The 16702-nt window shown below is 34.7% G+C and overlaps 1 protein-coding gene across 1 annotated transcript in view; it reads left to right on the plus strand.

Moving 5' to 3' along the window:
- The window catches only part of Kiaa1109 (KIAA1109 ortholog), a 176058-nt gene that overhangs the window by 74755 nt on the left and 84601 nt on the right, over positions 1 to 16702 (plus strand). Inside the window, 12 exon segments of the mRNA XM_037206553.1 lie at positions 1621 to 1661; positions 1664 to 1740; positions 2751 to 2897; positions 5665 to 5792; positions 6005 to 6204; positions 8442 to 8639; positions 9318 to 9529; positions 11726 to 11877; positions 12323 to 12473; positions 12650 to 12802; positions 14859 to 15099; positions 16185 to 16327. Of these exon segments, the coding sequence (XP_037062448.1) occupies positions 1621 to 1661; positions 1664 to 1740; positions 2751 to 2897; positions 5665 to 5792; positions 6005 to 6204; positions 8442 to 8639; positions 9318 to 9529; positions 11726 to 11877; positions 12323 to 12473; positions 12650 to 12802; positions 14859 to 15099; positions 16185 to 16327 (1843 nt within the window).

Below are 16702 nucleotides of genomic sequence, written 5' to 3' on the forward strand. Positions count from 1 at the left end.
ATAGTTTTTTCTGATAAACTGTCAAGATTCTTGTAAGGAATCATACTAATGAAGAATATAGGAAATTGTCTTTAGGAGATTCTAAAGACTTACTCGTTTAAAAATCAACTTAAAATCCAGATATGATGGCACATGTCTTTATGCCTAGCACTTGGGAGGCTGAAGGAGAGACCTGAGCTTGATGTCAACCTGGGTAGCTCCAAAGCAAGGTCCTGTCTCAGAAAACAAAAATGTCAACTCAGAATGTATTAACAACTTAAGTAGAATACCTGCAATGTTAAACTGCTACACGCACACACACAAAATGGACAGTGGAGACACTTCAGGACATTAAAATGTACAAGAATTCTTCATTTTTTTGGAGGGATGGGGTAGCGATGTAAAATCATAGCAGCAAAAAATAACTAGAATAGATAAATGGTATTCCAACAAATTAAAATTTTTAGCAGACACAAGACATAGTTTACAGGATGGGAGAAAATATTTGTAAACCAAACATTTGACAAAGGGTGGATATTTAAACTATATTAGGAATGCCAAAAATCTATTAGCAGATAAACAATCCAATTAAAAATAAACAGACATAAGTAGACATTTCTCATTATTGATGTACAAATGCTAACAGGTATATGAAAAAGTTATTAATCACTGGGGAAATGCCAATTAAAACTATAGCGATATATTACCTCACCCCATCAAGAATGACCATTATAAAAAGGGAAAGGGACTGTTGTGTATTGTCTATAGTAATGTAAGTTAATACAGCCCCATATTGAGTTTCTTCACAAAACAAAAGATATAACTACTATATTTCAGCAACCTTATTAATGGGTATATATGCAAAGAAAATGAAAGTAGTATATTGAAAAAACATCTTCCGTCTACATGCACCAGCACTATTTACAGTAACTAAGAAATGGAAATGACCCTTGTCCACCAACTGACAAAATTGGATACATTTACATGGTGGAATACCGTTTAGACATATGACAATTAATCCTGTAATTAGTGACAATATAGATGGAACTGAAGGTCAGTCAGTAGGTTAAGTCAAATAAGCAAGGCACAGGTAAGTTGTACATGAATCACTTCTTATGGAATCTGAAACAGTTTGGTCTCAGAATTTTAATGGTAGAATAATGATTCCCAGAGTCCAGCAAGAGTCGGATAGAGAAAAGGCAGAGGAATGTTGATCGACTGGTACTGAGTTACAGTTAGAAGCTCTGATGTGCACAGAAGAAAGGGTTTTCAAAGTTTTCAACTTAAATAAATGACATTCATAATATCTACATGGTACCTTGTTAGTATGTACAATCCTAATGTTTTTATGTATCAGGTAAAAATAAATTAAAAAACAAAGATTCAGTTATCAATGTAAGGTGGAAGTCTGTAGAAAATGTTGAACATTATTCGTTTGTGGTGGGGACAAATGTTCTGCCCAATCTCAGGGTTTTGGGGGTGATAGTAGGTAATTTCAGTAATGTTTTCCCTGTAGAGTTTCTAAAGATGTAATTTAGGATTTTTCATTTCAGTATTGAAGAACTGTAAATATTGAGATGATGGTAAGGTCATAGTATTAATTGAAAATTTAATTTTTCATTTTCCTTTTTTTTTCATTAGATATATTGAAGCTATGGTTCACCGTGCTAGTACCCGGCACCCGCTACAATTGTAGATGATCTTCACACTAAAGTCCTTAGAGAAGCAGTCCAGAATAGCAAGACTACCTTCTCAGAAAACGTAAGAAGTTTTTGGTTCAATGGGCATAGCAAGTTGAGTATTCACCATGTGTAAGAACATCCAAACTTGAAAAACTCAAATGTATCAAAATTTTATCAATAAGTTAAATTGAAATCTAGCACAAATAACTACTGTGGATTAAGTAGTACTACTTAAAAATCATAGCTTCATTTTTTTCTTTTATTTTGAAAGTAGCTTAGTTCCAAGCCCTTTCTAACAAGCTTGTCCTTAAGTGATGAAAACAACTTTAAGATTTATTTTATTTTAAATTTATGGTACTCTGAAAGAGCAGTATATACTTTTAAATGCTGAGCGTTTCTCCAGCCCTATAATGAACATCCTTTAGAATTACTATTTTAGTCTTTAAGAACCAATGGTATACATATTTTTAACTTCCTTTTATTTTTATGTTGATTCTTGTTTATCTCAGTGAATTGAGTAATTCCCTTTCCTGTGGCACAGTTGCTTAGCGGCCATAGTCTAGTGCTCTTTTGATTTTTCAAGTTTATCTGTATCACATTTAGATTAGTACCAAAGTAGAGGTGAAAAGAAGCCTGAGTCTTTCTGGTAAGCCAGTTATTAACTTATCCTAAGTTGACCTTTCATTTGCTACATTCAGGTAGTTAGAGTAGAGCAGTATGAAAAAAGGAAATTTGAATTATTCCCAGCCAGTAAGGAGTCAATTGTCAGAAATGAAGTCAGCCTTCAAGACTGTAGAGTCTTGGATTAATAATTAATAATAAAATTAATAATAATAATAATAACATCTTATAAAAGTATACTATTACCATCTTTTTCTAGAGGCGGATTTCATTTTAGTATATAGTACTTTTTCAGACTGGCAAGCTGGTCTATTTGCCAGCTTTTGCTTGAATTTCAAGGTTGAGTGTTAGGATAGTTGATGTCATGTAGACTTGGGGAGGGGTAACACTACAGTGAATACACATGGTGGTGTGGCTGATACAGAACTTATGAAATGTCTGGAGAATAATTCCACTCAATCCTTTCAGTTGTCCCCTAAGCAAGATGTTCGAGGACCAAAAACTGAGCATCCTGTGATAGGAACAACTAACCACGGACAAATTCAGACAAATGTCACAACGAAGCAAGATAATGTGACAATTAAAGGTCTACAGGCTAATGTGAGCATACCAAAGGTAATGTTAAACTTTTCAGAAACATTTTCCTGATATAGGAGAGCATATTTAGTTTTACCCTTTACAGTCACCAAAGGGAATGTTAGTGAACAGTTTGCAATATCAAAAGATATATTCCATTCTGTTGATGATTTAATGTACATTTATTATAAGTAGCTCACTACAGCAGACTATTAGTAAATATTTATTAAAATGTTTCATATCATCCAATAAAAGTTTAATTGTGCCTTTTTTGTTGTTTTGAGAATTTCCTGCATGCATATAGTGTGTTTTGATCAAGTCCTCCCCAATTCCCTCCCGTAAACTCCTCCCCTATCCCTCACTACCACTTTTCCCTCCCAGTTTCATGTGTTGTACTCTTTTTTTCTAAACCCACTGAGTCAAGAGTTAGTTCTGCCAGTGTGTGCTTGGCAATCAGGGGCTACATTCCTGAAGAAAACTAATTCCCAATGCACCCGTCAATTAACTAGAGCCCCTCAGATAGGATTAGGACTTTGGTGAGCATTTATTTATGCTGGAATTTTGACTAGTTTGATTTGTTTTGTTGTTGTTGTTTCTTAGTATTATTTTTTTATTGGAAAAATCTTTTTCATACATATATTTTGATCACTTTTTTTTCACTTCCCCAATTTATCCCAGATTACTCCCACCACCCTAATTACCCAATTTTATGTCCTTTTTTTCTTCTCTCTCTTTAAGATATAAAGAAAGAAACATGTAAAAAGAAAAAAAAATGGAAATAAACAAGCAAAGTCCAAAAAGTCAAAAAATGCCTATCCCAAAGCAAAATGAGTCAAAAAGTCCATAAACACACCATTGAGTTCATTTTGTGTTGGCCAACTACTGGGCATGGAGACTGACCTAAAATGTGGTTAACATACCCAGTGAAACTCCATTGGAGAAAACCAATTTTTCCTTTGCCAGTGGATATCAGTTGCAGATAGCTTTTTAGTTACAGGTGGGAGCTCATGTCCACTTCCCCCTCTCAATGTTAGGACCACATCTGCTTTAACTTGTATGGGTCTTTTTTGTACATGGTGCCACTGTGAGTTCATATGTCTATCAGTCTTGTTGTGTCTGGAAGACCATGTTTCCTTGGAGTCAACCATCAATCACCCCTGGCTCTTACAATCTTTCCACCTCCTCCTTCACATAGAACCTTGATCCTTAGCCGGGCGTGGTGGCGCATGCCTTTAATCCCAGCACTTGGGAGGCAGAGGCAGGCGGATCTCTGTGAGTTCGAGGCCAGCCTGGACTACCAAGTGAGCTCCAGGAAAGGCGCAAAGCTACACAGAGAAACCCTGTCTCGAAAAAACAAAAAAAAAAAAAAAAAAAAAAAAAAGAACCTTGATCCTTGAGGAGAAGGGGTCATTGAAGATATCCCATTTAGGACCTTGTGCTCCAAAGTCTCTTGACTCTTTACATATTGTCCAGTTTTTCAGGTTTCTGTGTTAATCACCATCAACTACAAAAAAAAGCTTCTCTGAGAGGGATTAAGTGGCTCTGACCTATGGATATAGCAATATGTCATTAGGAATCATTTTCTTTTTGAAGCTCCAATTTGTGGGCATAGCAGTTTGTCATTAGGAGCTATTTTATTGCTGTGTTCCTTTAGCAGAATAATAGTAGTTTTTTCCCATAGTCACATGACTAGTCCTTTTCTAGTCTCAGGTTCTTGGTCCTTTTTACATTGTCAGGTATGGGTTCTATCTCATGGAGTGGGCTTTAAATGCAATCAGAAAGTGGTTGGTTACTCCCATAACATTTGTGCCACTATTGCAGCAGTTCATCCTGCAGGCATATCGTTGTTGTAGGTTGCCTAGAGATAGTGATGATTGCCTTTCTCCAATAGTGTGCAGAGTACCTGCCAGTATCATAAATGCTAGGGTTGACTTGGTCTTGTGTGAATCTTGTCCATGAAGTCATATCCTTTGTTAGTTGTGTGCAGTGTCTGGTTATATCTAGAAAACATAGTTTCACAGCAGTTATCCACCATTTTGGGCTCTTTTTCCCTCATTGATTCCTAAGACTTGGGAATGAGAGTAAGATACAGATATTTTATTTCTGAATGAGCACTCTTATTCTCTACATGTTGACAAATTGTGAGTTTCTTTATTGCCATCTACTACAAAAAGAAATGTCTCTGAATTTTTCTTTAAAGTGTAGTTGACCACACTCAGTGGGAGAATATTTATCCACTAGTATTTGGGCAGCACAGATTGGTCTTGAAGGATCTAAAAAAAGGCACAAAATTGGGTAGTTAGGGAAGGAAAGAATGGTTCTGGAAAAAGTTGGGGAAGAGGAAGAATATGATCAAAACTCTCAACTAGTCAAAAAGGAAGAGAGAGAAACAGCTTCTTTAATGAGTGTTGAGATGCACTAATGTATGAGTATAAAGATATACTTAGGAAAAACATTAATACTGTGTTCACTTAGCAGAACAATATTAGTAGGTTTTCCCCAGATTCTGTGACCTACCCAGCCACTGGTTCTTGGCCCAGTTAACAATTCCAGGTATGAATTCTGTCTTGATCAGGCCTTCAATCCAGTCAGAAAGCATTGATAACATTCTTGCCGCTATTGCACTAGTGGGCATTTCTTTGGCAGGAATTATGACTGCTTTGAGAACTTTAAGTTTCTCCTTCATTACCCTCAGATATATCTATATACTCTTATTAGTAGGTTTTTTTCATTTTTATTTGTGATTTAGGTATAAAGTGCACCTTTTAACTTTTCAATGCTGAAATCTGTGACATTTGTGTGTTAGGTTAACTTATGCTTGTTACAAGCCTCAGTGGAAGAATCTCCAGCCACAGTTCCTAACAGAAGTGTGACTCATGTTTCCTTGGTGGCTTTGTGTTTTGACAGAATTGCTACGCAAGTTCGTATGAACAGGTAAAAAAATTTTAATAATTTAAGCCATGATTGTTGGATTTGAAAAGCCCTAATTACCTTAATTGTTCATAATTATTTTCAAGAAACACTTAGGTAATGTTATTAATATTGGTTTACTTTAGACAGTGTTTCCTTTTAAACAACTTAAATGTTTTTATTGGACTGCATTGTTTAAATGTTAACTATTGTGTATTTTTTCTGTTTTCATTAAGAGGTGTGGTTGAAGAGACTTCAAATAATGTAGACCCTAGTAAAATGTCAAATTTTGATAGATATGTTCATGCCAGCAAGATGCAGCCTCAGTCATCTGGGTCACTTAGGTCAAATGCTGGAGCAGAGAAAGGCAAAGAAATTGCTGCCAAGTTAAATATTCATCGAGTCCATGGGCAACTTAGAGGTCTTGATACTACAGGTAGGCTTCAAAATATTTCTATTTCTTTGGCATTTGTAAATGTGAAATTTTCTAAAATAGAACATGTTCCTTTGAATAGTACAGCAATTTGACATTATAAGGAAGAGAAAGTACTTCTACAGTGAGGCATTTAACTATCCCATACTTATATTCTGTACAGAATGGAAAGTAAGTTTTAGGTCCCAAATTTGGAATTACTTCATCTCCTTTGGTTTTTTTTTTTTTTCTTTTAATTTCTAGTTCTTGCTCATAGAACAGAGAACATCATATATAGGGCTTTTTAAAAAAGAAAATTTTGTTATTAAAAAGAACTAATTGTAATAATCTAGATAGATGTTTTTTCTTTCTTTTTTTTTAATCAGAAAAATTCTTTTTTTGATATTTTTTCATAATATTCTTAGTAAACTGAAAGAGAAAAGTAGAATTATTAGATACCATTTTAGTATATGTGGTTTTGTTTTATTTTGGTTTGGTTTTGTTTTTTTTGTTGTTGTTTTGGAACTCTGTAGTGCTTTTTAGAAACTGAAAAGATCTCAGAATGTCAGATTGAATTTAAAAAATTTTGTTTGCTAGTCTTATTTGGGATGATTGTTCCCCAAAATCTGTATATTGAGCATATAACTAATCCCAAATGAACAAATGGTTTTTTGAATCTGCTCCCTGTCTTGTGGGCTCTGTAGGCGTTATAGTTCCTATCTGTGCTTTAGGTCAGTGTAACTGCTGTGCCTATCTCAGGGTTTGTCTTAGTTAGGGTTTCTATTACTGCGATGAAATACCATTGATGAAAAAGAAAATTAGGGAAGAAAGGGTTTATTTGCTTTACTTTTTCAAATCACCGTTCATCATCAAAGGAAGCCAGAACAAGAACTCAAGCAGGGCAGGAACCTGGAGGCAGGAGCTGATGTAGAAGCCATGGAGGAGTACTGCTTACTGGCTTGCTCTTCATGACTTGCCTACAAACCGGTCTTATGGAGATATTTTCTTAATTGAGGTTCCCTCCTCTCAGATAACTTTAGCTTGTGTCAAGCTGGCATAAAAGTATCTAGCATAGGGTTTATTTATGTATAACTTCACAGCATCCGACCTGTGGCTTTCAAGAGATGTTTTTTAAAACTACCTGCAAACTATAGCCCTAAAACGGGGGCAAAGCACAGTAGTTTGAGTTGTAAAATGTCTGTAGATTGCAGTGGTGACCAGTTTGCACTTAAGCATTATGCCAGATCATAAGCATTGTATTATATAACTTGAAACTCACTGTCTAGAATAAAACACATTACAAACAAAACTCCCCATGAATTTCTAAGATATATTTGCATAATAATGCAGAACAAATGTAAATGTTTATACATATGTTTGAGATTCTCAGTCTCATGCCATTTGAGAGCCACAGACAGATGAGGTAGGTTTTTGAGTGCAGTGTTCTGGGCTTTCCATTGAGTATGCCTTCATATCTATGGGGGTTGATTACTCATAAAATTAAATGAATTTCTTTATTTAATTATACCCCTTATACCCATATTAAAAGCAAGTTCAGCTGGGCGGTGGTGGCGCACACCTTTAATCCCAGCACCCTGGAGGCAGAGCCAGGTGGATCTCTGTGAGTTCGAGGCCAGCCTGGGCTACCAAGTGAGTTCCAGGAAAGGTGCAAAGCTACACAGAGAAACCCTGTCTCGAAAAACCAAAAAAAAAAAAAAAAAAAAAAAAAAAAGCAAGTTCAAGGAATTTAAAGAGAAATGCAAGTTATTAAATAATCATAAAAGTTTGGGAAAATGGAGCTACATTTTACTACATTGCATCTGTAAACAGTGGATTCATAGCAATGTCTAAAAATTGCAATTATATAAAATGTTACTATAAGGCAGTCTTTTAATAAAAGTTACACTTTTCCTAGGAAACAATGGTTTTTCTCAGGCCACATAATTGAAATAATTTTATTGTAAATGATGAAAGCTTTTTAAAGTACTTTACCACAAAACTGGATTATTTAGGAGTTTATTACCTTTGTTGACAGAATACTCTGATCTTTCAAAAACAAATTGATAAATTCATTGTTAACTCTGGAATTTTCTTTACTTCTTTGTAGACAGCATTTTTTAAGTGTTTTATTTATTTTATTTTTCTGTCTTTGCATAATATTAAGATACTTTTTTTAGGACAACCATTGTGAGTGATTTATTTTCTCAAATATTAACATCTGTTTTTTCTTAAAAAAGTTCATTGTGCTCTCTCAATAATAGACATTGGGACCTGTGCCATCACTGCCATTCCCTTTGAGAAGTCCAAAGTTTTATTTACTCTTGAAGAGTTGGATGAATTTACTTTTGTAGATGAGACAGATCAGCAAACTATTCCAGATGTAACACGGATAGGTCCCAGTCAAGAAAAATGGGGCTGGATAATGTTTGAATGTGGACTTGAAAATTTAACTATAAAAGGTAAACTTTTTTTTTTTTAACCCTGAGTTTTGTTTAAGTGGAGACAGTTCGGTCCAACATTGCTGAAATGTGTTTAACGGTTATTACTTGTAGCAGCAACCTGGATCAACATAATACAGCAGAAATTGTGGTACCTGGTGGATAGCAATCCTAGTTATACCAGTGATATTTCCTTCCACAGCTAGACAGTCCTGTCCCAAACCTTGGGACATCACAGAACAGTAGGGTTTAGAAATTCATGCGTTCACTGGAGCATCCCATTCGTTTCAGAGTTTAGAGCTTTGCCATATAAAATGTAAATATTTCATGTAAATTCTTCATTTAATGAAAATTACTTATTTATACTTGTTTCTTATATAAGACGGGGGCGGGGAGAAAAGGAGGAAGGTAAGTCTTATACCATTATGAATAATACTTTAAAGTAGCAAAGTTCAATTGTTATAAGGCTTTCAGGTTTAGTCTTACATGACTCCATTAAATACTTAAAATACTAGTGACTGTCTGTATGTCTATACCTTTTGACCTAGTAAGTCAGACAGGCATAATGCTTTTAGATAAGGGCAAAAGCTAGTGACGAAAAACTTGGTCTTGATGAAGTTATATACAGCTATTTTAGAGTACAGCAGTAAAACACATATCTACTCTTTTTCTGACAGATTACTCCTTTCATTTTAATAGGAGGAAGACAATCTGGTGCAGTTTTATATAACAGTTTTGGAATTATGGGTAAGGCTAGTGTCACAGAAAGGGGTGGAGTGCTGACATCCAATAATTCTTCTGATTCTCCTACGGGCAGCGGCTACAATACTGATGTCTCTGATGATAACCTTCCATGTGACCGAACCAGTCCTTCTTCTGACATAAATGGAAACTCGGTCTCAGATGAACAAGTTGGTGAATTTCTAATGATACTAATAGTTTGGAATTAGGAAACTACACAATTCAAAATGAGTTTCTAAGGCATATCTCCATGTCATTTCCTCTTTGGGAGTTGTTGTAACATTTTGTTGAATATACTATGACTAGATATTTTCTGAATAGGTATAGGAATATATACCTATGATGCATTTTCCTTCCCAATATAGTATTTAGCATAATACCCTGCTTATGTATGCACTTAATAAATATTTGTTAAGTAAATGAATTTATAGAACTTAATAAAAGTAAGCTTGATTAATTAATTAGGTTTTGATTAATTTAGAAGTCATTAGTAATATTTTATGTAGATAATATTTTTATCAATATCTGCTTATTTTAGATACCATTTTAAGTAATACCTTATATTCAGTTAATTATTTTTATTGTAGTAGAATTTAATTGTGATGGATATGGTAAGAGTAAAAGTATTTAAAATTCTGTATTGTGGAGAAGTTGGGTCACTAACTGCTTGGTGACCTTGGACTAGCAAGTTTTTTAGCTTTTCCTGTTTTTTGTTTTTTTTTTCAGTTATAATAGTGTAGTAAGTAATGTCATTGACTCTACAGAGTTTTGAAGACTGAAACAGATACCATATATGAAAAACTTTACTCAGTGTCTAGTACAAGCAAGAATTTAGTGAATGTATATGGATACACATAAACTTCTGAAAGTAAACAGAAAAAGCTTAAGAAAGCACCCTTTCACTAAGAAATAGATAGTGAGCACCTAGTATTCATGGTTATACTCACCTCTGAACCCCATTTCCTGAGGATTATTGATTTTTATTTCTTTGTTGTGAGAAACAGATGTCAGTGTGTTGGTCTAGGTATGCTGTATGTAGCCTGCATGTGGAGATCAGAGACAGCCTCTGACTATCAGCCCTCACCTTCTCCCTGAGACAGGTTTCTTCAATGCTGTGTAAACCAGGTTGGCTGGTATTAGAGCATCCTGAGATTCTCCTGTCACCACCTCTCATTCCCCTGTGGGAACACACTGAAATTACAGACGTGTAGTACTGCCTGGGGAGTGTTTGTTTTAATGTGGGTTCTGATGATTCGAACTCAGGTTGTCAGGCTTGCTGGGCAAATGCTGTTACCCATCAAGCCATATCCCCAGCCCCTGGGGATTTATTTTTATTTGGTCCATAGTTGAAGAGTTAATAAATCCAGAACAGCCTGATGGCTCAGCGGGTAGAACCAATTGCCAGGTAGCTTGCTTGGCAACCAAAATTTGATCTCCTGAATCTTCGTAAAAATAGTAGGAAAAAACTGACTCTACAGAGTTGTCCTCTGATCTTCATATTTGTACCATGGCACTCTTGCACCCACACTTACACTTAATATTCACACCCCCACACTATAGTAATAAATAACATTTTAAGTTAATCAGTTTCCTTATTAGTTCTTTAGAAGTGTTTGGAGGATTGAGTTAGAATTTTAATGAAGGGAATGAAGACAGACACATATGGCTGTGAACTGAACAAGAGTTCTTTCAGTGTTCTTTCCCTCTCACCTATTGACCATGCATATTGCTGCAGTAATAATGCATAAGTCTCCCTCCTTTTTTTAATTGTCAAGTTCTTTGTTTTTATACACCCAAGTGCTTGGCTCATAGCTCCTTAAAAAAGCAACGTTTCAAATTTAATTATTATGTTTTATGATGCTAAGGATTAAACTCAGGACCTTGTAACATGCTTTGCAAGAGCCAGCCCTACCACTTAGCTGCCTCCCCAGCCATAGAGGTTTCTTTTGTTGTTGCTATTTTGTTTCTGTTTTTCAGAGACAGTCTTGCTATGTTGCCTAGACTAGTATTGACCTCCTGGGCTTTTAAAAGATCCTTTTGTCTAAGCCTCCAGAATATCTAGGACTACAGGTTTAGATTTCTTTCTCAAAGAAAAGTATATGGGGTCTAGTAATATGGTTTAGCAAGCAAAGGCATTTGCTGCCTTGTTGCCAAACCTGATGGATGCCCTGGGTTTAGATCTCAAGCAGAAGGTTACGTCGAGCAGTAGCTGTAGTTCAAGGTTTTATATAAGGGTATACTCTGTTGAGCCTGATGGATGAAAAGGTTTTGTGCTTTAAACCTGTGCTGGTAAGCCTGTGTTGTAATTCTGCAAGATCAATACATTATTAAGTTGTTGGCTTTTATTTATTTTTTTTTTTGTATAGGATGAAGGAGTTGAATCTGATGATTTGAAAAAAGATCTACCTCTAATGCCACCACCTCCAGATTCATGTAGCATGAAGTTGACTATTAAAGAAATTTGGTTTAGTTTTGCAGCTCCCACCAATGTGAGATCTCCTACGCATGCATTTTCTAGGTGAAAAATTTCAAAATGTAGTTTTGTCCATTGACAGTTTGTCCTTATTTCAGACAGTATACTATTCTTTTACATTTACTTCCTGAAATATTTTTCTGACATCTGATACTCTGTGAGTGCTAAGGTAGCTATTCTTCCTGTCTTTCTCATTGGACACTTTCTGTAGACATTATATATTCTCTACTTAACCCAATTTCTTTTTAGTATTTTAGCTTTATTTACTTGTCTTGCTGTCGTAAAACTTTTTTGTTTTATTCTTCATTTCAGACATATTTGCCCCTATTTCACTTCCAAGTGTCCATTTCTTATTTATATGTTCATAATTTATTAATGACCAAACAGAAAAATATTGCCTCAGTAAAATAATAGTAATTGCTATAGATATAGGAGATTGTTTGAAATATAAACCTTGATCTTACATTTTTTTTTATTTTTATTTTAAAAGGCAGCTGAACCTTTTAAGCACTGCAACCCCAGCTGTTGGTGCATGGCTGGTTCCCATTGATCAACTCAAGTCATCTTTAAACAAATTAGAGACTGAGGGAACCCTGAGAATTTGTGCTGTTATGGGATGTATAATGACAGAAGCATTAGAGGTGTGTCTTTTGATCATATAAGGTATCAGACATGCTTGGTTACTGAAAATGTTTCACTATTATAATAGTTATTGGAAGATAACAGATCTACAAGTTCTTAATTACTAGATATCTTTGATTATAGGATCTCTTATATATATATAATTTTAAGTCTTTTGTTCTTGTTTGGTTTTCAGAATAAAAGTGTACATTTTCCTCTAAGAAGTAAATACAATAGACTTACAAAAGTTGCTCGCTTTCTCCAAGAAAATCCTTCATGTTTACTATGTAATATTCTACATCACTACCTCCACCAAGCAAATTACTCCATCATTGATGATGCCACAATGGTTAGTACTAGATTTTTTTTTCTTGTTTTTTGATACAGGGTTTCTTTGTATAGCTCCTGGAACTCACTTTGTAGATTAGGCTGGCCTTGAACTCACAGATCCTACCTATCTCTGCCTCCTGATTGCTGGGATTAAAGGCCTGCACCACTACACCTGATTGGTAAGTATTAGATTTAAGGAAGCTGCTATTCTGTAGCAGTAGTACTGAGGGACAGGATGAGAAATTTGGTCAGAAATACAGGTCAGTAGATAGCATTGTGCTCTGATTGACATTCTTGGAGTGGCCTGTATAAAGGTGTTAGAAGCTGTCAGCATAAATAGGATTTCTCAGCATGATAGATTAAATGAGAAACAGTCAAAGGTGAAATCTGAAAAAATGCCTAACTTCAAGAAGGTTAGAGAGGTTGGATAAAGCTAAACTGAATGCTAAGAAGGGAAGTAAAAAGAAAGGAGAACTGAGACAGTTGTATCGTAGAAGCTAAAAGCGTAAGTTTCAAGCCAGGAAATAATCCCTAGAGTCATAATGGTTTAGTAAAATAAAGAGTGATTAATAGAGGGAGACTATATAATTGCACAACTCATCCCTGCCCCTAGGAAAGCAAATATCAAATTGTGATTGGAGTTTTAGAAGTTTGAGAACATTGCTTGTCTTCTCCAGGCTTCTGGGTAGTAGAGCATACACAACAATATTTAGTCAAATTAGGCACCTATGTATCAGTACTATTAATGGCCAACCATACCTTTCACCGGGCAAGTAAAGAATCTCTGATAAGTGGTGGGTTTTAAAAAGATGTTTATATCTAAGACTGAAATAGTTTCTACTTTCTGGAAATTGAAGACACAGTTGTACAATGTAAGCCTGACATGCCCATTCTAGTTGTAGTCTGAGAAACTACAACAGAGAAACTTGAGACATTAACCCTGAGGGGATGCTCTACAAGATGTGAAAGGAAGAAAGAGATATAGATGGCACTGTGTCTAGGCAGGAAAGAGAAGACCTGATGTTCCTTAGAAAGTGGGTGTGCTTTCCCACTCTGTTATAAATGGAGCTCTTTGACCAAAGTGACCATTTATGTCAGTGTGAGGAATTGCAGTAAAGAAGAGTTGAGGAGAATTCACAATTTTCTTTTTAGACAGAAATAGGAAAGTAGCCAAAGTTTCTTTCCTGTAATCATCTTTATTGTTAACTTTCAAGATAGTTACAAATCCATTTATACCCAGGATTTAATTTGCAGCAATACATTTTAATATTTAAAAGTAGAGATGCATGATAGATTACTAATCTTTTCAGTGAATAATTTTATTTCTTCTAAACTTAGTGAATCATCTAAGTAGCTCAAAAGAAATTTTGAATCTTCATTTGTGCCAAAAAAGTAAAATCAATTAAATGGTTCTTAAAATAACGAAAACAAAAGCACCTTTGTACCCAGTGTTTAATGTCATGTTCACCTGAAGTAGCTGTGGTGTTTTATGACAAAATTATGTAATGCTGTATTTAGAGTTTGGGTTCTGTATCAGGTATTTTCTGTTACTCTAATCAAATACTTGGGGCTGGTAATTTATGAACGAAGGACATTTCTACAGTTTTCAAGTACCCAGAGCATAGCACTGGCATCAATGTGGCTCAATCCCTTGGCAGTGGCTTCATGGTGTACGGGGTGGGGATGTGGGGGAGATATCACAATACCAAGACAGGAAGCCAGAAGCAGGTGAAGTAGTGTCCTTGCTCTTTAATAACAGCCCATGTACAGACTAATCAGATCTCACCATAGCTACTGTAATGAATTCTAAGACCACTGTCCTCAGTGATTTCCATTAGATTCCCTCTTAAAGATTCCTCCCCTTTCTAAAAATATAGCCACACTGGGACCCAAACTTTTAAAGTCCATAAACCCTCTAGGGACATTTGTAATGTATGTGTAGCTGTAGGAAGTTTTATTGTCAATTTGAAATCCTAGATATTGTTGAACAAATTATTTAAAAATATAAATTTTAGTTTCTTCATCTCGTAAGTGGGCATTTGGAGATTTAAATAAATTCTTCATTGTTACCGTAGAGTGATGGACTCCCTGCATTGGTAACTTTAAAGAAAGGATTAGTTGCTTTGGCACGGCAGTGGATGAAGTTCATTGTGGTGACACCTGCCTTCAAAGGAGTTAGCTTACACCGACCAGCTCAGCCACTGAAACCTCCAGCTGCTATGGACCAGGAGCATGAAGATGGACTTGGCCTGGATAATGGAGGTGGTCTTCAAAGTGATACTAGTGCTGATGGCGCAGAATTTGAGTTCGATGCAGGTACCTTTAGACTAGGGTACTTTTCTACTTCTCTTTTCTCAGTGTAATCATTGTTTTTTTGTTTGTTTTTGTGGGGTGGGGTTGGTATGTGCCTCTTGTAGGAATAGCTTCATATTAATAATACACCTCTTTAAAAGATACCAATGAAACCTTTTTCCTGTAGCTATTAATTAGTGAATTAATAGAAGCAAATGCTAGCTGTTGCATAGTTGGTCACATGGTATTCAATAATTTTAATTTTTGTCTCAAATTCGAAAATGCTGTGGTTTAACTGTACAGTTGTGAATTTTTATAAATCCACATTCACAAATGACTTTGGAATCTTTTTATTGAACAAATTTTATAATTTGGCTTTGTGAGATACAGTAGATTTAGGATCTATCCAGTAGAGACAACTTCTATAGCAAACTCATTTAAAAAAAAAAAAAAAAAACCTGCCTTTTAAAATTGTATTTGCCCCATTTATCTATTTTAAAGAAGTTTTATCTTGTCATCTATTGCATATATTTGATATTTAAGTAAATTTAAAAGCCTGAGCTTAGCATACAATTCTGTAAATAAAATGTGTTATATATGAAGTTTTTGAAATGTATGTTTGTACTTTAACTTTTTATTATGATAGATTGTCTTAAAGTGTTTTGAAAAAGAATTAAAGATAGGGGAAAGGGTACTCCTAAAATTACAGCTTTCAGAACATTTGTATAGCATAATTTTTAAAACTTTACTTTTAATAAACATATTATTAAAAGTAGCCTGAATTTTATTGATTATTATCCAGAATTTAGTATGCACAGAGGTTGATTAGTTCAGTGACTTCCCTTCTAATTGTTCATAGTACCTGTATTCATTTGTGGCACACTGCATAGTCTAGAGGGTAATTGAGTTGAATTTTTGTCACTATATTTGTAGATGATGTAAACTCAGATTAAGGTTGGAGAGTAAGGAAACAAAAATATGAAGATTATAAAAATTTATATTTTTCAGCTTGTAAAAATGGATTTTAATTATACAGATCAGAATGCTGGTTGATTTGTCAAGAAAATATATGGTCATATATCTAACTTATTCTTTTTTAACCATTTTAGCCACAGTTAGTGAACACACAATGCTTCTAGAAGGAACAGCTAACCGGCCACCACCTGGTAGCTCTGGACCTGTCACTGGAGCTGAAATAATGAGGAAGCTTTCTAAAACTCACACCCATAGTGACTCTGCATTAAAAATAAAGGTATGTTATTACTGGTTTTGATTAAAATTTAAAACTTACATTGTCGACCTAATTTTTTATTTCAATATTAAATGTATTAAATGCCTACTCCAAATATTCCAATAGTTTATATTGAAATTAATTTGGTTAATAACTTTTGGTGTATATATTTCCATGAAAATTGTATCATCAGTGATTAATAATTAAAGACTGCTCAACCTTTGTGGGTTTTTTTTAATCTTATTGAATATTATATATAATAAAATTCAGTATTAAAAATGTTGATAATCTTATTTCAGTTTTAGTGATAAGCCTTTTAGGCTGTATATTATCAATTACAAAGCTTAGGTTGGGATTTTATAAATTACCATCTTAATTTACACTCCATTATTTTAA

This window comes from Peromyscus leucopus, chromosome 6 (genome assembly GCF_004664715.2).
Source record: "Peromyscus leucopus breed LL Stock chromosome 6, UCI_PerLeu_2.1, whole genome shotgun sequence".
NCBI lineage: Eukaryota > Metazoa > Chordata > Mammalia > Rodentia > Cricetidae > Peromyscus > Peromyscus leucopus.